The sequence below is a fragment of the Cryptomeria japonica genome, chromosome 10 (genome assembly GCF_030272615.1).
Source record: "Cryptomeria japonica chromosome 10, Sugi_1.0, whole genome shotgun sequence".
Lineage (NCBI taxonomy): Eukaryota > Viridiplantae > Streptophyta > Pinopsida > Cupressales > Cupressaceae > Cryptomeria > Cryptomeria japonica.
The window spans coordinates 156,425,048-156,446,977 of record NC_081414.1 but is presented as its reverse complement, the minus strand read 5'-3'; the positions used below and the strand labels follow the sequence as shown (position 1 = coordinate 156,446,977).

General features: G+C 41.9%; 1 protein-coding gene across 2 annotated transcripts in view; it reads left to right on the top strand.

Annotated features, from left to right (window-relative positions):
• LOC131057692 (vacuolar protein sorting-associated protein 9A) overlaps positions 1 to 21,930 on the top strand; it is a 169,371-nt gene that overhangs the window by 131,481 nt on the left and 15,960 nt on the right. For both annotated transcript variants that reach the window (XM_057991839.2, XM_057991840.2), the window contains one exon: positions 5,139 to 5,318. In XM_057991839.2, coding sequence (XP_057847822.1) covers positions 5,139 to 5,318 — 180 coding nt within the window. The remainder of the gene's footprint in view (positions 1 to 5,138; positions 5,319 to 21,930) is intronic.

Genomic DNA, 21,930 nt, shown 5'->3' with positions numbered 1-21,930 from the left:
TTCTTTCTGCCTTTAACAGTAACCTACTAGCAAAATATATTGGGTGGTTCAAGCCTGAGGATCCAGGTTGCGTCAAGGTGGCTCCAATTGCAAAGTTAGAAGCGTCCACATGTACATGAAATTTATTCTCCCAATTTGGGTATGCCAAAATAGGTGCACTTACCAATCTGGTTTTGAGTTCTTCGAAGGCTTCGTTTTGCTCCTTGTCCCATACAAATGGTTCCCCTTTCCTTGTTAGGCGTTCAAGTGGAAGGGACACTTCTGCAAATCCTTTAATGAACCGTCGGTAGTACCCAACATGGCCAAGGAAGGATTTTATCCTTGTAACATCCGTTGGGCTATCCATGTCGAGGATAACTTTGATCTTATCTGGGTCTGTTTTTAACCCCGCCTTACAGACTGTGGCCGAGTAATCTCCCCTTTGGCACCAGGAACTGACATTTCTTGGGATTGAGTGCAAGTCTTGCTCGTCCGCACCGGTCCATGCATTCCCCCAGTATCCTCAAATGGTTCTCCTTATCACTATATACTGACCAGTTGTCCAGAAAGGCCTTGAAGTTCCCCGTGGCCATTTTGTCAAAAATGTGGAGAATGATCCTTTGGAAAGTGGTTGGGGCGTTGCATAGCCCAAATGGCATATGGTTGTACGCAAAAACTCCATCTTCTACAATAAATGTGGTTTTGAGTTTGTCCTCCTTTGTGATGCTGATCTGGTTATAGCCGGAAAAGCCGTCCATGAAGGAGTAAATCTCATGCCCCGCTATCTCTTCGAGGATACTATCAGTAAATGGTATCAGGAACGGGTCCTTAATGGTTACAACATTTAAGCTTCTGAAGTCCACACAAATGCGGATTTGGTTTCCTTCCTTTTTCAGGGAAATAACAATGGGGGAAACCCATTCACTAGTTTGCACCCAGAAAATGATCCCAGCCTCTAGCATTTTTTCTATCTCTTCTTGCACCTTGGCTGCATAGTTCTTATTCATGCGATAGGGGTGTTTCCGCACAGGCCTTGCCCCCTCCATCAAGGGTATTCGATGAACACATAGTTCTGGGGGTACTCCCTTCAGATCCTTATAAGTCCAAGCGAACACATCTTTATACTCCAAGAATATCTTGAATGCCGCCATCTTTAGCACAGGGTCCCAGTCATCTCCAACCATTATTACTCTTGGGTCCTTTTCATCCCCTAGGTTGGTGCTCTGGACCTTCGGTTCCTCGTATTGTACCACCTCTTTATCAAATTGATGTGCCGGGGTTCTGTCTACCTCTGCCCCTCCTTCCTCGTATTCAGCAAATTGTGGCGGGTAGGTGTCATTGTTTTCCAGCTCGAGAATTTCTAACACATTGCACTCTGGCTGGAAGATCTCATAGTCCTCCATCTGCCAGTGGAATAGTCCACTGAGAGAACTCGTCTCATCTTCTGAACAATTGCCGAGGCAGAGTACCCCTTCTTCATTCGGCTCTATCTCGCCTTGTTCCCTTGCGGTATCCTCCTCTGATCCGGAATCTGAGGCCACTTCTTGACTCACCTGTTGGTTCCGAATGTCAATGACATATTTGTTCCCCTCACTTTCAATGGAAAGGGTACTTTTCTTCCAGTTATGGTCTGCTTTGGCCATGATAAGTCATCCTCTTCCCAAGAGTGCATCATATCCCTTCTGCTCCAATGATATGACCATGAAATCTAAGAAGAAGTGTTGTGTCCCGATGGTTACCTTTTGGCCCATAAGCGTGCCCAATGGTTTGATGCCATGCTGGTCAGCTCCTACTAGGTGGAAGGTAGGTGGCCACAGCGTTGGCTTTCCCAAGTTTTTCCATGTTTCTTCAGGTAGCACGTTTACAGCAGACCCACCATCTACAATGGTGTTAGTAAGCCTGTACCTGAGAATCTCCATTTCTACTACAGCTAGCGTCCTGCCTACCCCTACTGCCATCAACATAGGATCGTTGGTCTCCTTTGAGTGGTTCCTTTCTTCCATTCCCTCCCTGTGGCTCGGCGTCTTCCCCTGCTTCTTGGTCTCCTCCACTTGGTTTATAGCTATCCGCAATTGTAGTAGTGTCTACAACAAATCCACTACACGGACCGGCATGGTGGTTTGTAGCAGCTATTTCATTATGGTTGCTTCGGAGTCGGTTCGTATGGTGTTGGTGGTTTTGTGGGATGCTGTCTTTCTCCGTTCCTCACTCATTTCCCTTTCTACTTCCTCTTGCGCCTCCTTTAGTCTTTCCTTTTCTGTACCTGGGTCAGGGTATATTAGTTTTCTTGTATGGGATCGGGTAATGGCCAGTACCTCTGGTGCTGACCGTACTACCTCCAGCATGTTCACGCCTTTCTGCCTTGGACATTCCGCATCTTCGTGATTGCCCGACCCACACCATTTGCAGAGTAGCCCTCCCCCTTGTCCGACACCACTCTGGCAGTCGCGTGCAAAATGGCCCCATTTGTTACATCGTCGACATTGTATCATTGGTCTGCCTTTTGCATCGTATTGGATGCGACCCCGTGGGGTATTATTATTACTGTTGTTGTTACTCCCCCTCTGACTGCTCCTATAGCCACCTGGTGATGCGTTTGAGTTTGCGTTCTTGGAGGGTGTAGTTGGTGGTGTTGCCTGTTCTTGGGTATATAGTACTTGGGCGCTCCTTGCCTTCAAGTTGTAGGGGCATTCCTTAATAGCATGCCCCAACACTTGGCAGATGTCACAGAAAGCTTTCTTTGGGCAGTTGGTTTTTGTGTGTCCCTCCAGTTTGCACTCCGTGCACCAGAGGTCCCTGCCCTCCGTACTTTCTTCCTTTTGCATCCGTATTTCCTGCATCATCCGTCTCATATCCTTCCAAAGTGCTTGTATGGTTTGTGATTCTTCCTCACTTTCCTGATCACTACTATCCTCATCACTTGTGTGCTTCTTGCCTTTTGATGTCTTATTCTCGCTTTCAATATCCATGACTCTATTGTAAGCGTCCATGAAAGTAGATGGAGGTACTACCTTCATCTTTTTTCGCAGGGATGGTTGCAGACCCTCGATGAACCATTGCTTCTTCAACCCATCTGCTGGCGTATTGTCCATTTTTCCAATTAATTCTTTTAGTCTGCGGTAATAGGACCGTACGGTCTCAGTCTTGCCATGTTTAGTGTTGTATATTTCTGCGACGATCTCGTCATCGTCCCTAAGTAGTCGAAACTCCTCCTCAAATGCTTTGGCCAGTTTTTTCCAGGTATCCTTTGAAGTGGTGGGCAGGTCCGTGTACCAGTCAATGGCAATTCCATGGAGGGTGGCCAAAAATGCTTTCAGCCAGTTATCCTCATCATCCTCACCATTGGCCTGCCATATGGTGACATAGGTTTTACAATGGCGAGCGGGATCCTTTGATCCAAGTCCATTGAACCTAGGAAGTTTCTGTTTTTCGGGGTTGTGTGCCATCTTTCTCGTACTCCCCGCTTTACTTTGGGAATTGTTCATTGACTCGATCGACGTGGTTGTTTGCTCCCAATGCTCACTACTTTCTATTCCCTGTGGCTTGTCGTGGCTCTTGTCTCAGTAGAGTTTCAGGCGCCTCTCCAGTTGCTCTTGGATGCGCAGGGACCTTCTCACTATGTCGTCGTGGCTCCCTTCTTCTTCCTCTGAGGGTTGTCGGCTTCGATCTTTGTTGAGTGTATTTGGCATTAATTGTTGGAACTACGGTGATTTCATCGCTGAGTGAAGTCCCTCTGTTCTTCTTCCCTTCGGTTCCTTTCTCTATACTGTTGAAGCACTTGCTGCCTCCGTTGCTCCCTCCGTGTGTTCTCTCATTCCTCTTCACGTTCCACGAGTACACATGCCAACAACCGTGGAAGGCTACCCAGGAGATCGTGCATGACCTGGTTCACATTGAGTTCCGCCCATACCGTACCAGCCGAGACAGCGCTCAATTCTGCTTCTCGCTGTACGTACCGGTCCACGGAAACGTTCCACGCGTGAATCAGGTCTTGTGTCAACTGATCCTCCCTGGTTACTTCCATATTATCCTCGACGTCACTGTCTGTCACCAGGATGCTTTGGTTGAATGGACGACCCATTATACTTCCATCCCGCCAGCTTTCCCTCCTAAGACCTTTAGATTCGACTTAGGCAACAGCGCTAAAATGTAAGTAGCCTAAGTGAGTTAGGTTGTAGTATACAAAACATCAATATCCAAATTATAACACCAGAGCATAGTAACACATTAGCACGGAATCAAGAACACACAATACAGTATACCACGATATATTCATGTAACACAGATTTCTATATTATATTCCATTCCAATCCAATGCATTCAAAATGTGCTACGAGTTTACAATATAAAGAGTTCGCGGTTGGTTAGGCCATCAACCGTCAGGCAACTAACTACCCGTAGATATAACTTAATACTATTGTTTTCTTTTAAAGTATTACAAAAGCCTTATTTACTAATTAACTGGCTTACAGGCAGTTTGTTGGAACTTAGAGATTTATCATTTTTATAAAATTTTCTATTTTAGCTTGAGCATTTTGTTCAACTATCAATTTGAGCATGGAAACCCTTGAATTTGGAGAGCAGAGGATGAAACCTCTTACATTTCCCAAGGACAATGATTTAGGGATTGTATGTGTTTAAAATTGTTGTTTTATTTTCCAACAAATATTTCATGTTTGTATTTAGAACAGCAACATACTGTAATAGCCGATTTGATTCATATTTATGTGTTGTCTATTTGATGATATTTTAGCATATTTGAATATAATTTTTTGCTCCAGCATATTTGTATTGTTCATGCAAGCTATTGCTACTTCTTTTAGGCATTGTTGTACACACACACCTGCCATTATTCATCCACTCAACTCACCCTCACGGGATTTTGGTGATCAGAAAGTGTTGAATGATATTATTTACTCACTGTATGCTCTCACCTCATCCTCATGGAACGTTGGTGATCAAAAGTGGTATATATTTTTTATTTAGATTTTTTGAGGTTATTACAATTAAACAGGTTGAGAATGGCATCAAACTTATGCTGTTGAATACATGAGTTGTGTTGTTTTTTAATTCCTCCAAAGGTGGGTTTGCATGCATTTGCATGGATGGTGATGTATTGTATCTTACTGATAGTTTGTTGTATTATTGCTTTTATGCAGCTTGCACAGAAGGAATTGCAGAAAATTAACACATACAAGGCTCCTCGAGATAAGTTGGTTTGCATTCTCAACTGCTGTCGAGTCATAAACAACTTGTTACTCAATGTTTCTATGGCTACAAATGACAATCCTCCTGGAGCTGATGATTTTCTGCCTGTACTAATCTATGTTACCATCAAGGTAAGATCTCATTGGATACCCTGCAGTATCTTTTTGTGTAGGAATAAACAGATTGATCTGATTATTCTATGTAAAAGCTCATGGCTTGCTTAATTTTCACATCATCAGTTTCGTTCATGTATTTGATTCATTTTTTAAACTTGTATAAATGTTTTTGGAAGTGAGTGGAAAGTATGTTTAGGAGATTAGAACGTATGCATCCTATCCTCACATTCTCTTCTTGCTTAGATGAACATTTGGCTACTGTTCCTAGGTGAACATAACTGTGATTTGATAATGGACACGATTATCATGTATAATATATATGATATTCTTTAAAAGTAAATTAAAAAGGAAAATGATCTGATTGAATGTAAAACATATGTAGGAAGGTGAAAAAACAAACATATAATGAAAATGACTCCATTACCTCTGGATGGCAATATCTCTAAAGGTGTTCTTCTTGGTGGATGAAATAGAAAACAGACTGTTGCATCTCTAGGGCCCAAAACTTGACGATTATGGATCCAAGAGAATAGGAAATGATATCGGCCCATGAAGATATTAATTGTGACCAAAGGATACTTCTTGAATGTTTTCTGTCCTGAACGTGAAGAAGACTAGGCATTTCAACTAGGAGCATGGTTCATGAAAATTATGATCTATTCATGCACATTGATAAGATTCTTTTCTAAGGGAAAAAGGAAATTTCATTGGGGAATACACAATTGTCCTGGAGTCTACCAAAACTGAGGATTCCTGAACTACATTAGGACACGTGTTCAACTTCATATAGACCTGAGCGAGACCCTGCCTGATAGGATAGTGTTGGAAATGGTTGAGATAGAACTATGAAAACATCTCCTTCTAATATTGGATCTGCCATCATTATGGTCACTTAAATAGGATATGCTCTTCTGAAGGAACCCAAAGTTAAGATATTTGGAGCAGTGACGAGCCAAATACTTATCACCAGCCATAGGAGGAAGGGAACCAACTTATTTGTGCTGAGCCTTTAGTAAACCAACAGCACAATCCTGACACAAATCATCACCAAATTAAAGAGATGTTCATAGTAAATTTTATTAATGATGAAAAATCCTAACACAAGTCATCACAAAACTTATTCCTAGGTTGGCCAAGAATCTTGTTTCAGTTTATATGATGAATGATAGCGGTGTTTATTTTACTTTTGCGAGTGTGCTTGTAAATTAGTTAAAGGAGCTTTGGTTTTGGCAAAGGGTGCAGGAATGATAGTTTGTTAGATTAAAATTAAATGCTACTACATTGTTTATTAAATGTCTTCTCTCCTAAACTGGAAAAAGACCAGGCCTTTCAACTGGGAGTATTGTTCATGAAAAATATAGTCTGTTTATGCATACTTGGAAGATTCTCTCTGAGGATAATCTAAATTTTCATTGGAGAGTACATAATGGTCTATGAGTCTACCAAAACCAAGGGTTCCTCAACTACATTAGGACGTGCTAACATAAACTTGGGCAAGTACCTGCCTGTTAGGCTAGTGTTGGAAATGGTGGCACCAAGAGATTTTGAAAACATCCCTTTACAATTTAGGATCTGCCGGAAACATGGTCACTTAGAGCGCATATGCTCTTCTCAAGGAACCCTATGTCAAGATTTTATGAACAACAATGATCCAAATTATTATCAGCAGCCATAGGAGGAAGTTAAGCAACTTATTCATGCTGAACCTTAAGTAAAACAACAGCAGAATCCTGAAACAAGTAATCAAAAAACTGCAGATTAGCAAGCTGATATTAAATTCAAAAAGCATAACCAAGATAAGGAAAAAGCATCACTCAAAGCAATAAATCATATCAGCTTACCAAACCCTTTGTCATGCCCCCACCCAAGAAGTAATATAAACTTTATTGTAATCAACAGAAAAATTTGTCTTCTTTATAAGACATCACAAATTTTAAATTCTTAGGAGGCCGCGATCAAAGGTTAACACTAGCCAACGCACAAGCCGAAATTAATAAACTCAACAATTAAGACATTCTAGCAAATCGCATAAGCATCGAGTTATCAACTAATGAGCTCAGCGATCAAAGATTCTTAGGCGGATTAATGAATGATTGGGGGCAATGCTTGGTAAGGAGATATCATTGAAGGGACATGATTAAGAAAGGGGTATGACCTTTCTAATGGAGCAGCCACCTCGAAAGCAGTTGTCTCTCTTCAGAGGGACGTCAAGATATAAAGAAGTGAGGACCATGATGAGGAAAGAGGAAGGGGGGAAAGGTGAGGGCATCAGCACTGCTGTGAACGGATCAGTTTGTAATATATATATATATATATACATAAGCGATCAGGCAGATAGGATTAGAAGAGTTAATCTGAGAAGAGTAGATAGGAACACGCATGAATATTCACAAAGCAGCTCTATTCTTATCATATCATCAATCATCCAGAACTCATCTTCAGAAACATCAGTGTCAGCAAATCATTAAATTATATCAAAACAGTCCAGCAGATTGAACTATTCAAAGCAGGTCAAATACATTAAGCAAATCACACAGCAAAAGCACTTCCCATAAGATAGGGAGCAGCAATCACAAGGGAGACCAGTCCAATTCATCACAGCAGATTTCTAATCATTTCAGATTATTATTATCAAATGTATATTCAGTAGTATAATTGATATTTCTGCGAATCTTTGTCTTATATATGTATACATGTTGTTTATGTATAATAAATGTTTACGTATATGTTCTTATGATAGAACATAAAATGTGCTTGATTGACTGAAACTCACCTTGTGGGAAGGGTCTGGGATGTAAGCGAAAAGGGTATACAAGGCTAAGTAAGTAGGCCATTCTAGAGTTGATTGTAATGGCTCCTAGGACCACATGGCACTTAAGTCTTATGTAGAGAGCCAAGTAACCCACTTGACCTCTACCCAACTCCACAAGATGGCAAGTGTCTTTAGGGAGATGAGACATTGATGGGGAAAGTAGGTACAAGCCGCCAAGCAAGAGGGTTGTGGTAGACATCATCTCTTGGCTTGGTGTAGAAATGGCTTTGGTTGGACCTATTGTGACATTTTCACACATCACCCATTGCAAATGGGGACTGTTTACTGGTACAACTGGTAAATTAAATATAAAAAATAACAATGTACATGACAATACATACCAGATACGACAGTAAAATATATCTTTATTCGCACATGCAATCATTACAGAGAAGAAGATCAGAGATGGTCGGCCAAGGATTACAACAGATCCGACAATACCGTCCCCCTTCCTTGGCAATACAGGACATATTTAAAGGACCCGACGGTTGCCGAGAGGTACACAACCGTCAACCAACTGACACATAACTACCCGAGACTGACAACCCACTCAATACAATTAATTAATACATTATCGGATAACAAATATTATCAAACATAACAGGCAATTTATGCCGATAACATCATCCCCCCCAAAAGAAAAGTTGTCTTCTAGACGACAAGCAAACATCAAGTGATATTCGGGAAGACTAATGCAGACAGTGACTTCGACTGGATCCCCCAACTTGTAGTGTGCCTGCCAGGGTCGAGGGGCAGCGTCCCTTGCAGGGTCCCGGGGTAGCATGCCGTGCATCAATTTTCTGCTTTTTAAAGACGTCAGGAACGAGGCCAATGAAGTCAAAATTCTGATCAAGGTGTATTCTCCCGTGTGGGTATTGTGTTTTCTGACTTGTTCTCCTTCCATATGGGCTTATCCTCCTTGCGTACTGTTGACGTGTATTTTGTACACAATCATACACAGAATAAAATACCCAAAGGCATCTTATCCTCTCTTGAATAAAGTCTCTAACTGCTGAAGATATCGCAAGAAGGATCAGTTAGGATGACTCCAATGTTCTTTTTAGTAGGGTCTCTACGTGTGGATAAGCACCAGTGGTCGTTGTGATTGCTGTGTCATCAAGGGGCCTTACGTTTCCGAAGTGAAATTTCTATACTAACAAGCTCTCAAAAAATATCAAAAGAGTAGGGTTTGCAAGAGATCTAGTCTAGTCTAACCCTAAGAATGACTCAATGTGGACGAGACTTGGCGAGATTCTACCAACTTCAATATTGCCATAAATTAACAACTCAATTGAAATTGATGCGATCTTCTAAGGTAACAAATGATTTTTCAATACATCAAGGATCAAGGACACTACCATGAAGGCACATATCCAAGATACAACAATGATTGAAGGTTTAAGCGATTCAAGTTTATCCAGTTGACCACGCAAGGCGTTCCTACAATCAGCAAGAAGCTAGTGGTTTGGAAAGTGAATCCTACCAAAGATCAAGTCCAACACTTTGTCCCTCAAATTAACACACTACTTTGATTGAGAATGATTCAAGAAAATGAACAACCATGAAGATAACCACAAGAATTGCAATAAAACACCATAACTTCAATATTTTATTAATCTCAAAGCCATCATGAACAACAATTGTTGAAATTCCTTCTTCAAAGCTCAATTTTGCTACAAAAGTAACTTGCTTCTAAACTCTAATATCTCTCTAATTCTCTAATACATCCTTATTCTCTAGTTTTCTAGTTACAAAAATGAAAGAAATGAGGGTATAAATAGCATCCTCAATTACAATGAACGGTCCAGATCAAAAGAAGATCAATGGCCAAGATTATGACACCTAAACCCTAATTAGGGTTTATTACAAATAGCCCCCTTTTTACTGAACAGTATTAAATGCATAGCCAAATATTAAATTTGGCACAAAAATCTAGGAGACATAGACCAATGATAATTAAGGTGCCATGTCATCTATATCAACCTCTCATCTAGAATCTTATTCCCTTCCAATGTTCCTTTTTAGCATATGCAATGAATCTAGATACGATTCCTTCGATCTCAGCAATTGGAATCTCAGGAAGATTCCTCATTCTTTCTTCCAAGTGGATGACCTGATCAAATGCCTTGAGAAGAGCAGCGTCCCATCCAGGTTCAAGTTCTTTGGTCTTCTCAATCAGGAGCATGGTAGCAAACATCTAGTCCCGTTGCTCATCAGTGATAATATTAGCATCCTTGCAAAAGATGACCTTGATCCTTTCCTCCAATTCCTGCAGATCCACATCTGTCTCAACCTCGATCCTCCTGCCAAGAATGGTACGTAGTACCTCAAACACTCTGTCCTGGATTGGGTGGATAACCTCCTCAACATGATTGCACCTAGTACTAATGTCCTCGAAGAGAACTTCCTTCATCTGGAGTAAGGTTGACCACTGAAGCAAACTATGAGGTCCTCCATCCATTATCTTTTCCTGTGCTAGGACCTTCCTTGATGTTTGTCTGATTACTTGTAAGACAGGAATGATAACATCTTTAGTATGAGCAAAGGCGGCTACCGTTATCATCAAGTTGTGGATGATCTCAAGAACCTGGATAGCTCTATGAATGGACTGCATCATCCTTGTTGCAAATTCCATGGCAACTGTATGAGATTTGTCGATCCATGAGCTCATAAGCTGGACCAAACTCCTGACTCTCTCTGCCTCACCAATTGATTGAAGGGGAAGTGCCTGTACAGGTGATCTTGCTGGATCCTGACGTCCCAAAGGTTGATTGAGATGGCTGAAATATGTTCTCCATGCACCGACCTCTCTCTCAAGCTTTCTATTTTTCTCCATTTCTTCCCTAAGCTTATCTTTCAATGCTTCAAATGAATCGGTGGCATCATCTAATGTCTGCTCGGCTGTGAGTGGACCAAGCTCAAATGTCTATACATCATATTCTTCTGCAAGGATCTCACCTTCATACTTGTCCACGGCCGGTGTAGCTATCTGCAATTTTCTGGATCCAGTCTCATCTCGGATCATCTTGGACATCTTAGTGGCCTTCCTCTTCTCTGTCACTTCCTGGGAATGTCCAACAAGGCTCTCTAAATCAATCACATTGTCCTCGTCCTCGATCACAATCACCCTTGTTAGTCTTTCCTTTAACCAATCTGGGATGGCCGATCTTGTTTCTTTAACCTGTATCTCCTTAGGCAATATATCTTCTTCTCTGGGAGGAGATGTTACTTCGTTATCTTCTTTATCTTCATGCAACTCATTATCTTGGAGAGATCCACCTGGTGACCTTCGAGATGCCTGTCCTTCTTTATCGTTCTGTACCATTGATTCCATAGACTCCTCTATCTCAAATGTCCTCTTCTCCTGTCGAGAAGATGTGCCGGATGAATGATCTCGGTTGGCCTCTTGCTTCTTCTTGGAAGATTCTCTTTTTTCAGGTCTCTCTTTCCTCTTCGAGCCTCTTGGATGGAGGTTGCCTTCACTTGCGCTTCGAAGGTTGCCTTCGCTTGCATTTTTGGGATTAGGATTACCCTCACTTACACTTGCCCCACCTTCAGCTAGTTGCTCCTCCAAGGTGAAAGTCATAGCTATGCCTTGCTCTCTCAACTTCTGATGCTGCACATCAACCCATCTGCGAGTACAAGACAAAACTGGAGCCATCAAAGCATCTAGATCCACAACCTCGGGCTCATTCCAATCTAACCTTACTGCTTTGCTTTCCCGATCATAGGATGATTGGAGATGTCTGCCACTGTCCTGAGCTTGGTCGGCCACTCTGTAAATCTTGCATTTCCTGATGAAATCCAAAGGCAATCTAGAATGCATCTTTCTTTTCACTTCAAGATCATCTAAGAGATTCATCATAAAATCTTCTATCTGAAACTCATGCTTATATTTTCTACCGACCGTCTCCTCTATATATCCATATGGATCAAAGCTCTCTCTCAAAGCAAAGAAAGAAAATGAATACAAAGCCAACTGCTTCTCTGCATCATCCATGGCTAGAGCATTAGGACATACCTCAATTGAATTCCCTAATATGACAGGTACAGGAACTCCATTTCCATGTCTATGTCTGAATGCCTTCGCATAAGCTGCCAACTGTCTAGTTACCTCAAGTAACACAATTCTATCTGTCGGATATCTCGGCAACATGTATGGAGGTGAAGGACATCCATGGACTCTAATATATGTAAATTTCGGAAATTGGATAAACCAAGCACCGTACCTCTTTACTAGCTCTTGTGCATCCTGAGATAGTCTATTGTGAATCCTGCCTTGCAACGTCCTGGTGATATTCATCGTGAAGGTATCATTAACTAACTTGTAGTTACTTCCTGGCGGATAATGCAAGTGAACATAGGAATCACAAACTCTGACCTCGCCGGGTCCTCTTCCAATCACTCCTCTGTGAGGTAGTCCTGCGTACTCAAAGCTCTTGATCAAGGCATATATGACATATGAACTCATGTGGAAAGACTTGGTAGCCTTCAGTCTCCTTAACTGTACATCCAAGCAATGGCTAATCATTCTAGCCCAATGAATTGTTCCTTTTCCCTGAACTATCACTTGGATGAAGTAGAACATCCACTTCTCAAAATAGAAGGCTTGAGGGGCTCCTGTGACTCGGTTGGACATTGTTATCAAATCTCTGTACTCCTCCTGGAAATCGATCCTATGTGGTGTGTTCGGAATCTTGCTCAGGCGAGGACGACTCTTGAGTAACCAATTCTTGTTGATGATGCTTAGGCAAGCGTCTGGATCATCTTCGTACATGGACCTGGCTCCTTCTATGCTTTTGTAGACCATATCTCTGTGCTCTGGAAGATGGAAAGCCTCACTTATAGCTTCCTCTGAAAGGTAAGCCAAAGTGTTTCCCTCCTTGGACACGATCGTTTTGGACTGTGGATCATAATGGCGAGCACACTCGATCATCAACTCATGGCACTGGACTGCTGGAGGGAAGCCGACCGCCTTAATGATGCCACTTTCAATTATCCTCCTGGCGACAGGTGATGGCTTGCCAATGTAAGGGACCTCTCGAAACTTCTTCGTACTGAAGTTGCCCAAGTTGGTATCTCCAATGTTGCTCCACTTAGACACGATCTTGGTCTCCAATTCTTCATTCTTTTGATCTTCCTTCATGAGAGTTGGACGACTGGTGGATGCTCCCGCCTTCGGGGTCGCCATTGTAACACCTACACAACATTTCATAATAAGTAATAGATTTTGCAATGTATAACTATAGATTAAAGATTAAATTTAGGAAACTTCATGATAAGTCTCTGAGTTATCATTTCCTAAATACGATTGAGCTACTGAAATTCAAAATTTCAAGATTAAGACGATCAATATTCAAAATTTAGACAAAAGGAAGACTTCGCCATACCTTACTTGCGAGCTAACTCTAAAAAGATGCAAAATAAGGCAATTCGCCTAGGCAAAAAAATCGAAGTTTGAAGTTTTCAACGTGGTCCTCCTCTAGCAAAGGCGTCTTTCTTGTCAATTCCACCAACTTTTGAGGTCTTCAACGTCTTGATGATGGCAAATTCGCTCCACCACAAACCAAGTTCGCACTCCCTTTGATGATATTCGCACTTCTCCTTGTCTTCTCCAAATCACATGCAAATGAATGTTTAAATGTTGATTTGAAAAGCAATATCACACTCCCCCTATATAGGCGCTTACCTCCTTAATTACCTCTAGGCCGACTTTGTAAAAATAGGCAATTAAAACAAATTTTAAATAAGAATCAAGGCCGACTTTGTAGAAAATATGAAAATATAATCCAAGCGCCCAAATTTATTAAAATTAATAATTAATTAAAATGCCTTCATAATTAATAGTTCGATTTTTAAAAGGCAAAATTAATTAATTAAATGTTTTGTGCACACTTATTAAATGCCCATTTTATCGAAATTTAGCATTTAAAATAATTTGAAAATGTTGTTGGCGCCAAAACATGGGAGAAGTAAAGAGGTACAAACCACATCGCCCTGGTCCCTAACTGAGGGACAGGAGCGATTTAACATTTTGCTCTTGAATTTCTCACCTTTTACGTTTAAAACCACATCTCTTACGTTGAAACTAGCAATTTAAATAGGAACCTTGAACTTGGTCTATTCAATTTTGTAGATGAATGCCTCTTATGATCATTATCGCCCTAGTCCCTGGCTGAGGGACAGGAGCGAACTTTGCATTTACTCCTTGGTCTTTGTCTTCTAAGTTGCCAAATTGCTTCGTGAGGTAGGCAACGATCCCCTTGTTTGTTTCACACACGCCAAACTTCTTCTTTGCAAAGCAAACTTATCATACAAGTGATTTTCGCCCTGGTCCTTGACTGAAGGATAGGAGCGAACTTTGAATTCTAGCTCAAATTGGTCATTTTTTAACCTTCACTTCTCATTCATCACCTTTCAAACGACATTCCGGATCTTGTGTTACCTTGCTTTGACGTGGTTTTTTGAAAGAAATGACTATTTTAATGAATATCGCCCTGGTCCTTGCCTGAAGGACAGGACCGAACTTGTATTTGTAAGCTCAATCATTCTTTGCCAATGCTTAAAACTATCTTCAACGGACTCGTCATGCACCCTTTCACTTATCTTTGATATGGAATTTGCTTCATCTAGGCGAGAAACTTGTCTAAGGAATAAATCGCTCTGGTCCCTGTCTGAGGGACAAGAGCGCCTAGGACAATATGGGCTTCACTTTGGTGTCTTGCAATCTTCAATTTGTCTTCAATGGATTCGTTACGCCTTCTTTGCTTGCCTCAAACTTAATACTCACTTGATCTTCGCCCAAAACTTGTCTTACAAGGAAAATCGCTCTGGTCCCTGGGAGAGGGACGGGAGCTACCATTAAAATTCGCCCTGGTCCCTGGCAGAGGGACAGGAGCGATTTTGCTTCTAGGGCTAATTTTCTTCATGATGGCACTTTCGATTTATATTCAACTGATGAAATGTACCTCCTTTAATCTCCTCAAATCGTGAACTCGTTCAAATCTTTCAAGGACAAGGCAATTTTGGATTTTAAGCTCCGGTCCTTCAGTGAGGGACAGGAGCGATTTTTGTTCCTAGCACATTTCCTTGTTTGCGAATTTCTTCAAATTATATTCAATGGAAAGAACATGCCTCCCTTTATCTCTTCCAATCCAAAATTCGTCTTGATCCTGCAAGGACAGTAAAATTTTGAGAAACAAGCTCCGGTCCTTCAGTGAGGGACAGGAGCGATTTTTGTCCTTGAGGGCAAATGTTCATCTTTTCTTCGCAAACGACTAAGTCTGGACGCTCCGTCATGTTGATTTCACCTTTAATTATGCCCTTAACGCTTTAGTTTGATCAAAATGAGGTCAAAATGGCCTAGGCAAGACATTTTCGCCCTGGTCCCTGACTGAGGGACAGGAGCGATTTGGCCTAAAACTCCAAAAAAATTTGCCATTTTCGAACCTCAAAATCTTCAAAACTTTCAATTTACGTTCGATCGCATCTCCTGGTGACCCTGCACAAGACAAATGAAACAAATTAATAACCAGGATGCATAAAATATCATTTTCGCCCTGGTCCCTGGCTGAGGGACAGGAGCGAACTTGCTTCCCTAGGCCAAAATATCATGATTTTAAGGCTTTAACCACTTGACAAGGTAAAAATAAGACTTTTCCAATGCTCGGAATCGATTATTAAAATTTTCAAAATTTAGTCAAAAATTCACTCGGACAAAATTCACAATTCCATCATTAACACTTTAGGCAAAATTTGGACTTGTATTCAAAATTCCGACTGAACCTAGACAAACTTTCTTGACCTCTGACGAATTCACCTCATTTCAAAATTGCATCTTACGGGAGGAAGCTCAACAAGTCTTCAAAATGGACTGGACTCTGGCCTGAAAACACTAAAACGGAAACCCTAAGGCTTGACCCTAGTCCAGACGACTGACTCACTAACCCAAAAAACCCTAAAAAGCAGAGAGAAGAACAAGGCAAAATGAGCAAAAAGAGGGGGTCCCCATTTTAATGGGGCGATGTGTGAAATGGTCACAACACGTACAGACTTGTTCTTTTGTACAGGCTTGTGCTTCTCTCTTGGCTGTACGATGCAAAGGTGTGTGGCTTGAGACTCCCTTCATCCAACTCAACACTTCCACCGTACGGTACGATACTTCCGTTGTACGGCTCAAGAATTATCTCATATGGTGCAACTCTTCCTTCGTACGACCTTGCGTACGATTCAACTTTTCTCTCCCATGGTGCAACTCTTCCTTTGTATGACCTAGCAATCCTTGCGTACAGTTCATATTTTCCTCCGTACGACATGTTTATGGTTTTTCTGTACGGCCTTCTCCACACTCGCCCGTACAATGTACTCACGTATGGCCTTCTCTTCTTCACGTACGATATACTTATGGGTTTTCTATACGTCTGCCTCCACACGTGCTCGTACGACCACACAAATTTTTGAATGTAGCACTTACTCGTACGGATTGGCCTGTGGGTACCAATCGTACGGGGTACGGTATCAATGCTCTACAATTTGGCTCCCTTGACCGTACGGATCTTCAGCACTCCACTTCTCTAGTTTGTATGGTGTAGCTGGGGCTCTTAGCTTCATGTGGTAACCTCATCACGTCGATGCAACCTGGACTCTCAGGAGCCAACTTGCTCTTGTCTGCTCTGAACCGTACAGCGTACGATATGGACTTAGTCAATTGTTCAACAACTTTACTCTCCACGTACGGTGACAATTCTTCAAAAACTTTACTCTTGGCGTTTAGTGACAATCCTTCGGCAACTTCACTCTTGGTTCCTGTGGATAGTACGCTCCATGTGCTCTCAGCTCTTATGGGTTGTATGGTCAACTTACTCTCGGTTGATTTAAACCATACGGCTGAATTACTTTCGGTTGATGTGAACCGTTTAGCGTATAGTATTAACTTCTTCGGGGTATCTCCACTAGGCTCTACAACATCCAATTTTTGATCCTCGCCTTGTGAATCTTCTTCGTACACCTTAGATACTTCCCCATTCCCACTCGATGACCTCTGTTCCTACGATACAGGCTCACTTGGCAACTGTTCGTACAACCCAGACACACCAACGCCGAATGTGCACAGATGAATATCGTACGACGAACTTTGCACTACCTCAATTTGGCCAATTTGTAGCATGTTACAGTCGGGGTGGAAGACTTCATAATCCTCCATCTGCTAGTGAAATAATCCATTAAGAGAACTCATCTCATCCTCAGAGCAATCTTCTAGTTTGAGCACCCCTTCATCGTTGGGTTTCATGCCTTTCTTTCCTCCGTCCATGCCTAACTCTCCACCCTCAGACTCAGAGTCCGAGGGTGCCAATTCTTCACTCACCGCTTGGTTCCTCAAGTCAATGACATGCTTCCTCCCATCACTCTTGATCGAGAGTGTGTTTCGCTTCCAGTTATGATTCGCCTTGGTAGTAACCAACCATCCCCTTCCGAGGAGTGCATCGTACGCCTTATTTAGTAACCGGATGACTACAAAGTCCAAGAAATATTTTTGTGTCCCAATCATTACTTTTTGTGCCATCAATGTTCCCAATGATTGGATGCCGTGTTGGTCGGCACCTACTAAGTGGAAGCTTGGTGGCCAAAGATTCGGCTTCCCCAGACATTTCCACGTGTCTTCTGGTGGTACGTTTACTCCCGAACCTCCATCGACAATGGTGTTTGTCAACTTCTTCCCCATTATTTCCATCTCGACGACCGTCGGCTTCCTCCCGATGCTCACCGTTGGCAACATTGGATCACTGGACTCATTCCCTTCGGGTGATGGTTTTCTCGTCAGTTCCTCCTCGTGTGGCTTACATTGTTTCTGGGTAACTATGTCGTCACTGACTGTATTGGCAATTGCCATTCTCAATTGCGACATAGTTTGAAGAAGGTCTGCCACCTTGATGGGTACGGTTGTTTGTAGCACTTGCCGGACTATGTTCTTCTTTGACTCCTACAATGACATACTTGCAGTTCCATTGGAAGTTACTCGTTCCTTCGCCAACACTTGTTCTACTTCATTTTGTTCCTTTTCCGTACCAGAGTTTGAATACATCGCCTTCTTTGTTTGTGCTCTTGTGATTGCTAAAACTGCAGCCTCTTGTTCCTCCACGTCCAGCATATTAATACCCTTCTGATTCGAGCAGTTGGTGTCTTCATGGTCACTTGGTCCACACCATTTGCACAATAATTGTATGTTGTCTTTCTTGTTATGGCAGTCTCTAGCAAAGTGTCCCCATTCACTACATTGTCGGCATTGTATGATAGGACGTCCTCTGGAGTCATACTGTATTTGGTTTCGCCCTCGTTGATTTCCATAACCACTTGGTGATACATTTTGTGATTTCGATGGGTTGGACTCTCCCTGTGTGAAGAGTACTTGTGTACTTCTCATCTTCAAATTGTATGGGCACTCCTTGATTGAATGCCCCAACACTTGGCAAATTTCACAAAATATATTTCTAGGACAATTACCTTTCGTGTGCCCCTCCCTTTTGCACTCAATACACCATAGTTCATTACCTTCTTTGTTGGTTCCTTTCTCAGCCGTCAATTCTTTCATCATTCTCAACATATCCCGTCAAAGGGCTCGTATGGTTTTGGATTCTTCGTCACCGCTACCTTCGGTGCTCTCATCATCTAAAATGTCCCCATTTTAGCAGACATGGTTTTTTGGTGATTAGCCTATCATTCTGACCCTCTTAGGCTAATGAGTATGGATAGAGGGTCTCCCGAGGCTTGTATCAGCTCCAGAGTTCAGTGTGTTTCGATCTGGCTTTCGTTTGGTATCATTTGGACTTCATTTGCTATACTTACTATTTATAGTAAGTTTGAGATGTTAGAGATGGACCCCTTCTATTTTTAGTAAAGGGGTATGGTCTTATGCAGCTTCATCATGTCAGCTCCCAGCTCAGACAACATTTAAAAATGTTGAGTATGAATGGAGATATTAATGTTTATTTAGTTTAAATAAACATTAATGTTTTGAGCTTATATTATTAAGTTATAATATAATTTTATATTATAACTTAAGTAAGGGTCCAAGTATCATTAAAGGGGATCATTTAATTAATTAATTGTGGCTCTTTTACCAAGGTGAAATATTAAATGACAAAGTGAAAATATTATATCATTAAATGTCATTTAATATCATTAATTGATTTAATGCCTTATTGGAGAAAATCAAACCTTCATGGGAAATATATATAAGGCTTTTGAAAAGAAGAGAAGGGGATTGATCATTTTTATTTTTGATGAGAAGACTTGTCTCTTGGCTTTGGAGAAGAAGCTGGGGTTTCTGCAGCTTGTCCAGAGTATCGGCATTGGAGAACGCGAAGACTTCATTGCATCAGCAATCTGAGGGTGTGAGATATTCATTTGAAGTTGCTCCTAGGGTTGGCTTCATCCAGAAGTTGACATTGTGCTGATTGGGGATTTATTTTCAGATTTATTGGCATAGCTGAGGGCATATGCATATGGCAAACTAAGAACATCATACAGAGGGTTTATTTGCTGCTACAGTGCACGTGAACAGTGCGCTATAGTACCCGTGAATAGTAAACACTACAGTACTGCGCTACAGTAAATGCTACAGTACCTTGCCAATTTTGTGGTCTTTGTGGAGACCAAATTGGAGATGTTTGTTCAGATTTATGATGAAGATTGAATAAGGAGTCTTTGGCTGCTTCTTCTACATTCTGCAAACCCCTGTAGCCGCCTTCATTGCCTACAGATTGGGGTCGATTGATATTCCAGGTGACATTCAACATTGATCAGCCACTTAGCTTTCATTCCAACTATTTGCTTAAATGCCTAATGGCTGTAGGTGTACTTTGGGATGCATGACAAGTGTTTGTCTTAATGTCTACTAGCTGTACTAGTTAATTTCAGTCATTCCATGTGTGTGTAAGGTCTAAAACAGCTAGCATATCATTTCTATAACAACTTTGCATTTTTAGAAGCTTTCCATAACTTCATTTGCAGCCTACAAACCCAAAGAAGACAAATTAAGAATTCACTACAGCGGCTTCAAACATTGTATGCCAAGTGTTTGACAATATTCCTTGGGGTTCAAATAAGTGAAACAGGGTCAGATTAGCCAAGGGATATTACATCATCATCGGTCTCTCGGGAGGAAGTTTTATTTTTACTCTCGATGTCCATCGCTCGATTGTACGCATCAACGTATGAGGACAGAGGCACTACTTTCATCTTCTTGCGCAGTGAGGGTATCAATCCCTTCGTGAACCACCTCTTCTTCAACCCGTCGGCTGGTTGGTTCTCCATCTTGTTCAACAGTTCTTTGAGCCTACGGTTGTAAGCGCGTACATTCTCATTTTCCCCTTGCTTAGTATTGTAGATTTTGGCCACGATCTCATTATCATCCCTCAAGAGTTTGAATTCCTCCTAGAATGCCCTCTTCAGATCACTCCATCTCGTCTTGTGCTGGGCATCGAGGTCTGTGTACCAATCAATGGCGATCCCCCGAAGGGTGGTGGGAAATGCCTTTAGCCAGTAGTCCGTGTCATCTTGGCCATTTGGCTCCCAAATGGCTATGCATGTTTTGCAATGCCGTACTAGGTCCTCCGACCCGTCTCCTGTGAACTTCGGCAGTTTCTGCTTCTCCTAGGTGTTCAACATTGTTTCCACTCGGAAGGTACATGTGTATTCGCCTTGTGTGCCGAACCTGGGTGGACTGTTTCGATCGCTACGTTCCGGTGCTTTCCCCGCACTCTCAACCACGCAAGCATCCTCTACACGTCCACCTTCAGCGTCCCCAACACTTCGAGTACTTCCAGGTGTGTTGGACTTGAGTGAATTGTTCCAATCGCTACGTTCCGGTGCTTTCTTTGCACTCTCAAACACGCGCGTGTCCTCTACACGTCCACCTCCAGCGTCCCAACACTCCGAGTACTTCCAAGCTTCAACTCGTCTCTGTGCTCCCTCCAGTCGAGGGTCGGCAGATCACCTAATCGCTTGGTCTTGACCACCCTGTGGCCTCTTCTCACCTTTGATGGGATCTACGAACATGAATCACTCAAGGATGACCCGATTTCTTTTAAGGCAACGACGCCAAAATGTTTACTGGTACAACTGGTAAATTAAATATAGAAAATAACAATGTACATGACAATGCATACTAGACACGACAGTAAAATATATCTTTATTTGCACATGCAATCATTACAGAGAAGAAGACCAAAGATGGTCGGCCAAGGATTACAACAGATCTGACAATACCATCCCCCTTCCTTGGCAGTACGCAACATATTTAAAGGACCCAATGGTTGCCGAGAGGTACACAACCATCAACCAACCGACACATAACTACCTGAGACTAACAACCCACTCAATACAATTAATTAATACATTGTCGGATAACAAATATTGTCAAACATAACGAGCAATTTATGCCGACAATAGGGACCCCCACTTTTGTTTTTTAGTTTCTAGGATACTTGTCTTAGTTTAGTCATCTAACTTGGCAATAGTTTCTTTAGCTATTAGCTTCTTGCTTGAGAAGGGATGCAATGCAACTTCTAGGTCAAGACAGGCTGAATCTTAAGTGTGATGGGCAGTTTGGCAGGCAGGTGGAACATCTTCAGGTTGGAGCATAGAGGCAAGGAGCGATCAAGAAGTGATGATGAAATGAAGAAGATGGTAATGTTTAAAGGGAAAGAGGACACCAAGTCAATCTTATGAACAAGTCATCCTATACTTGGTGAATGCAATGAAGTGATCAAGGCCAGCATTGAAGTGGTCAACTCAGAGTGGAAGATTTTCACTCCA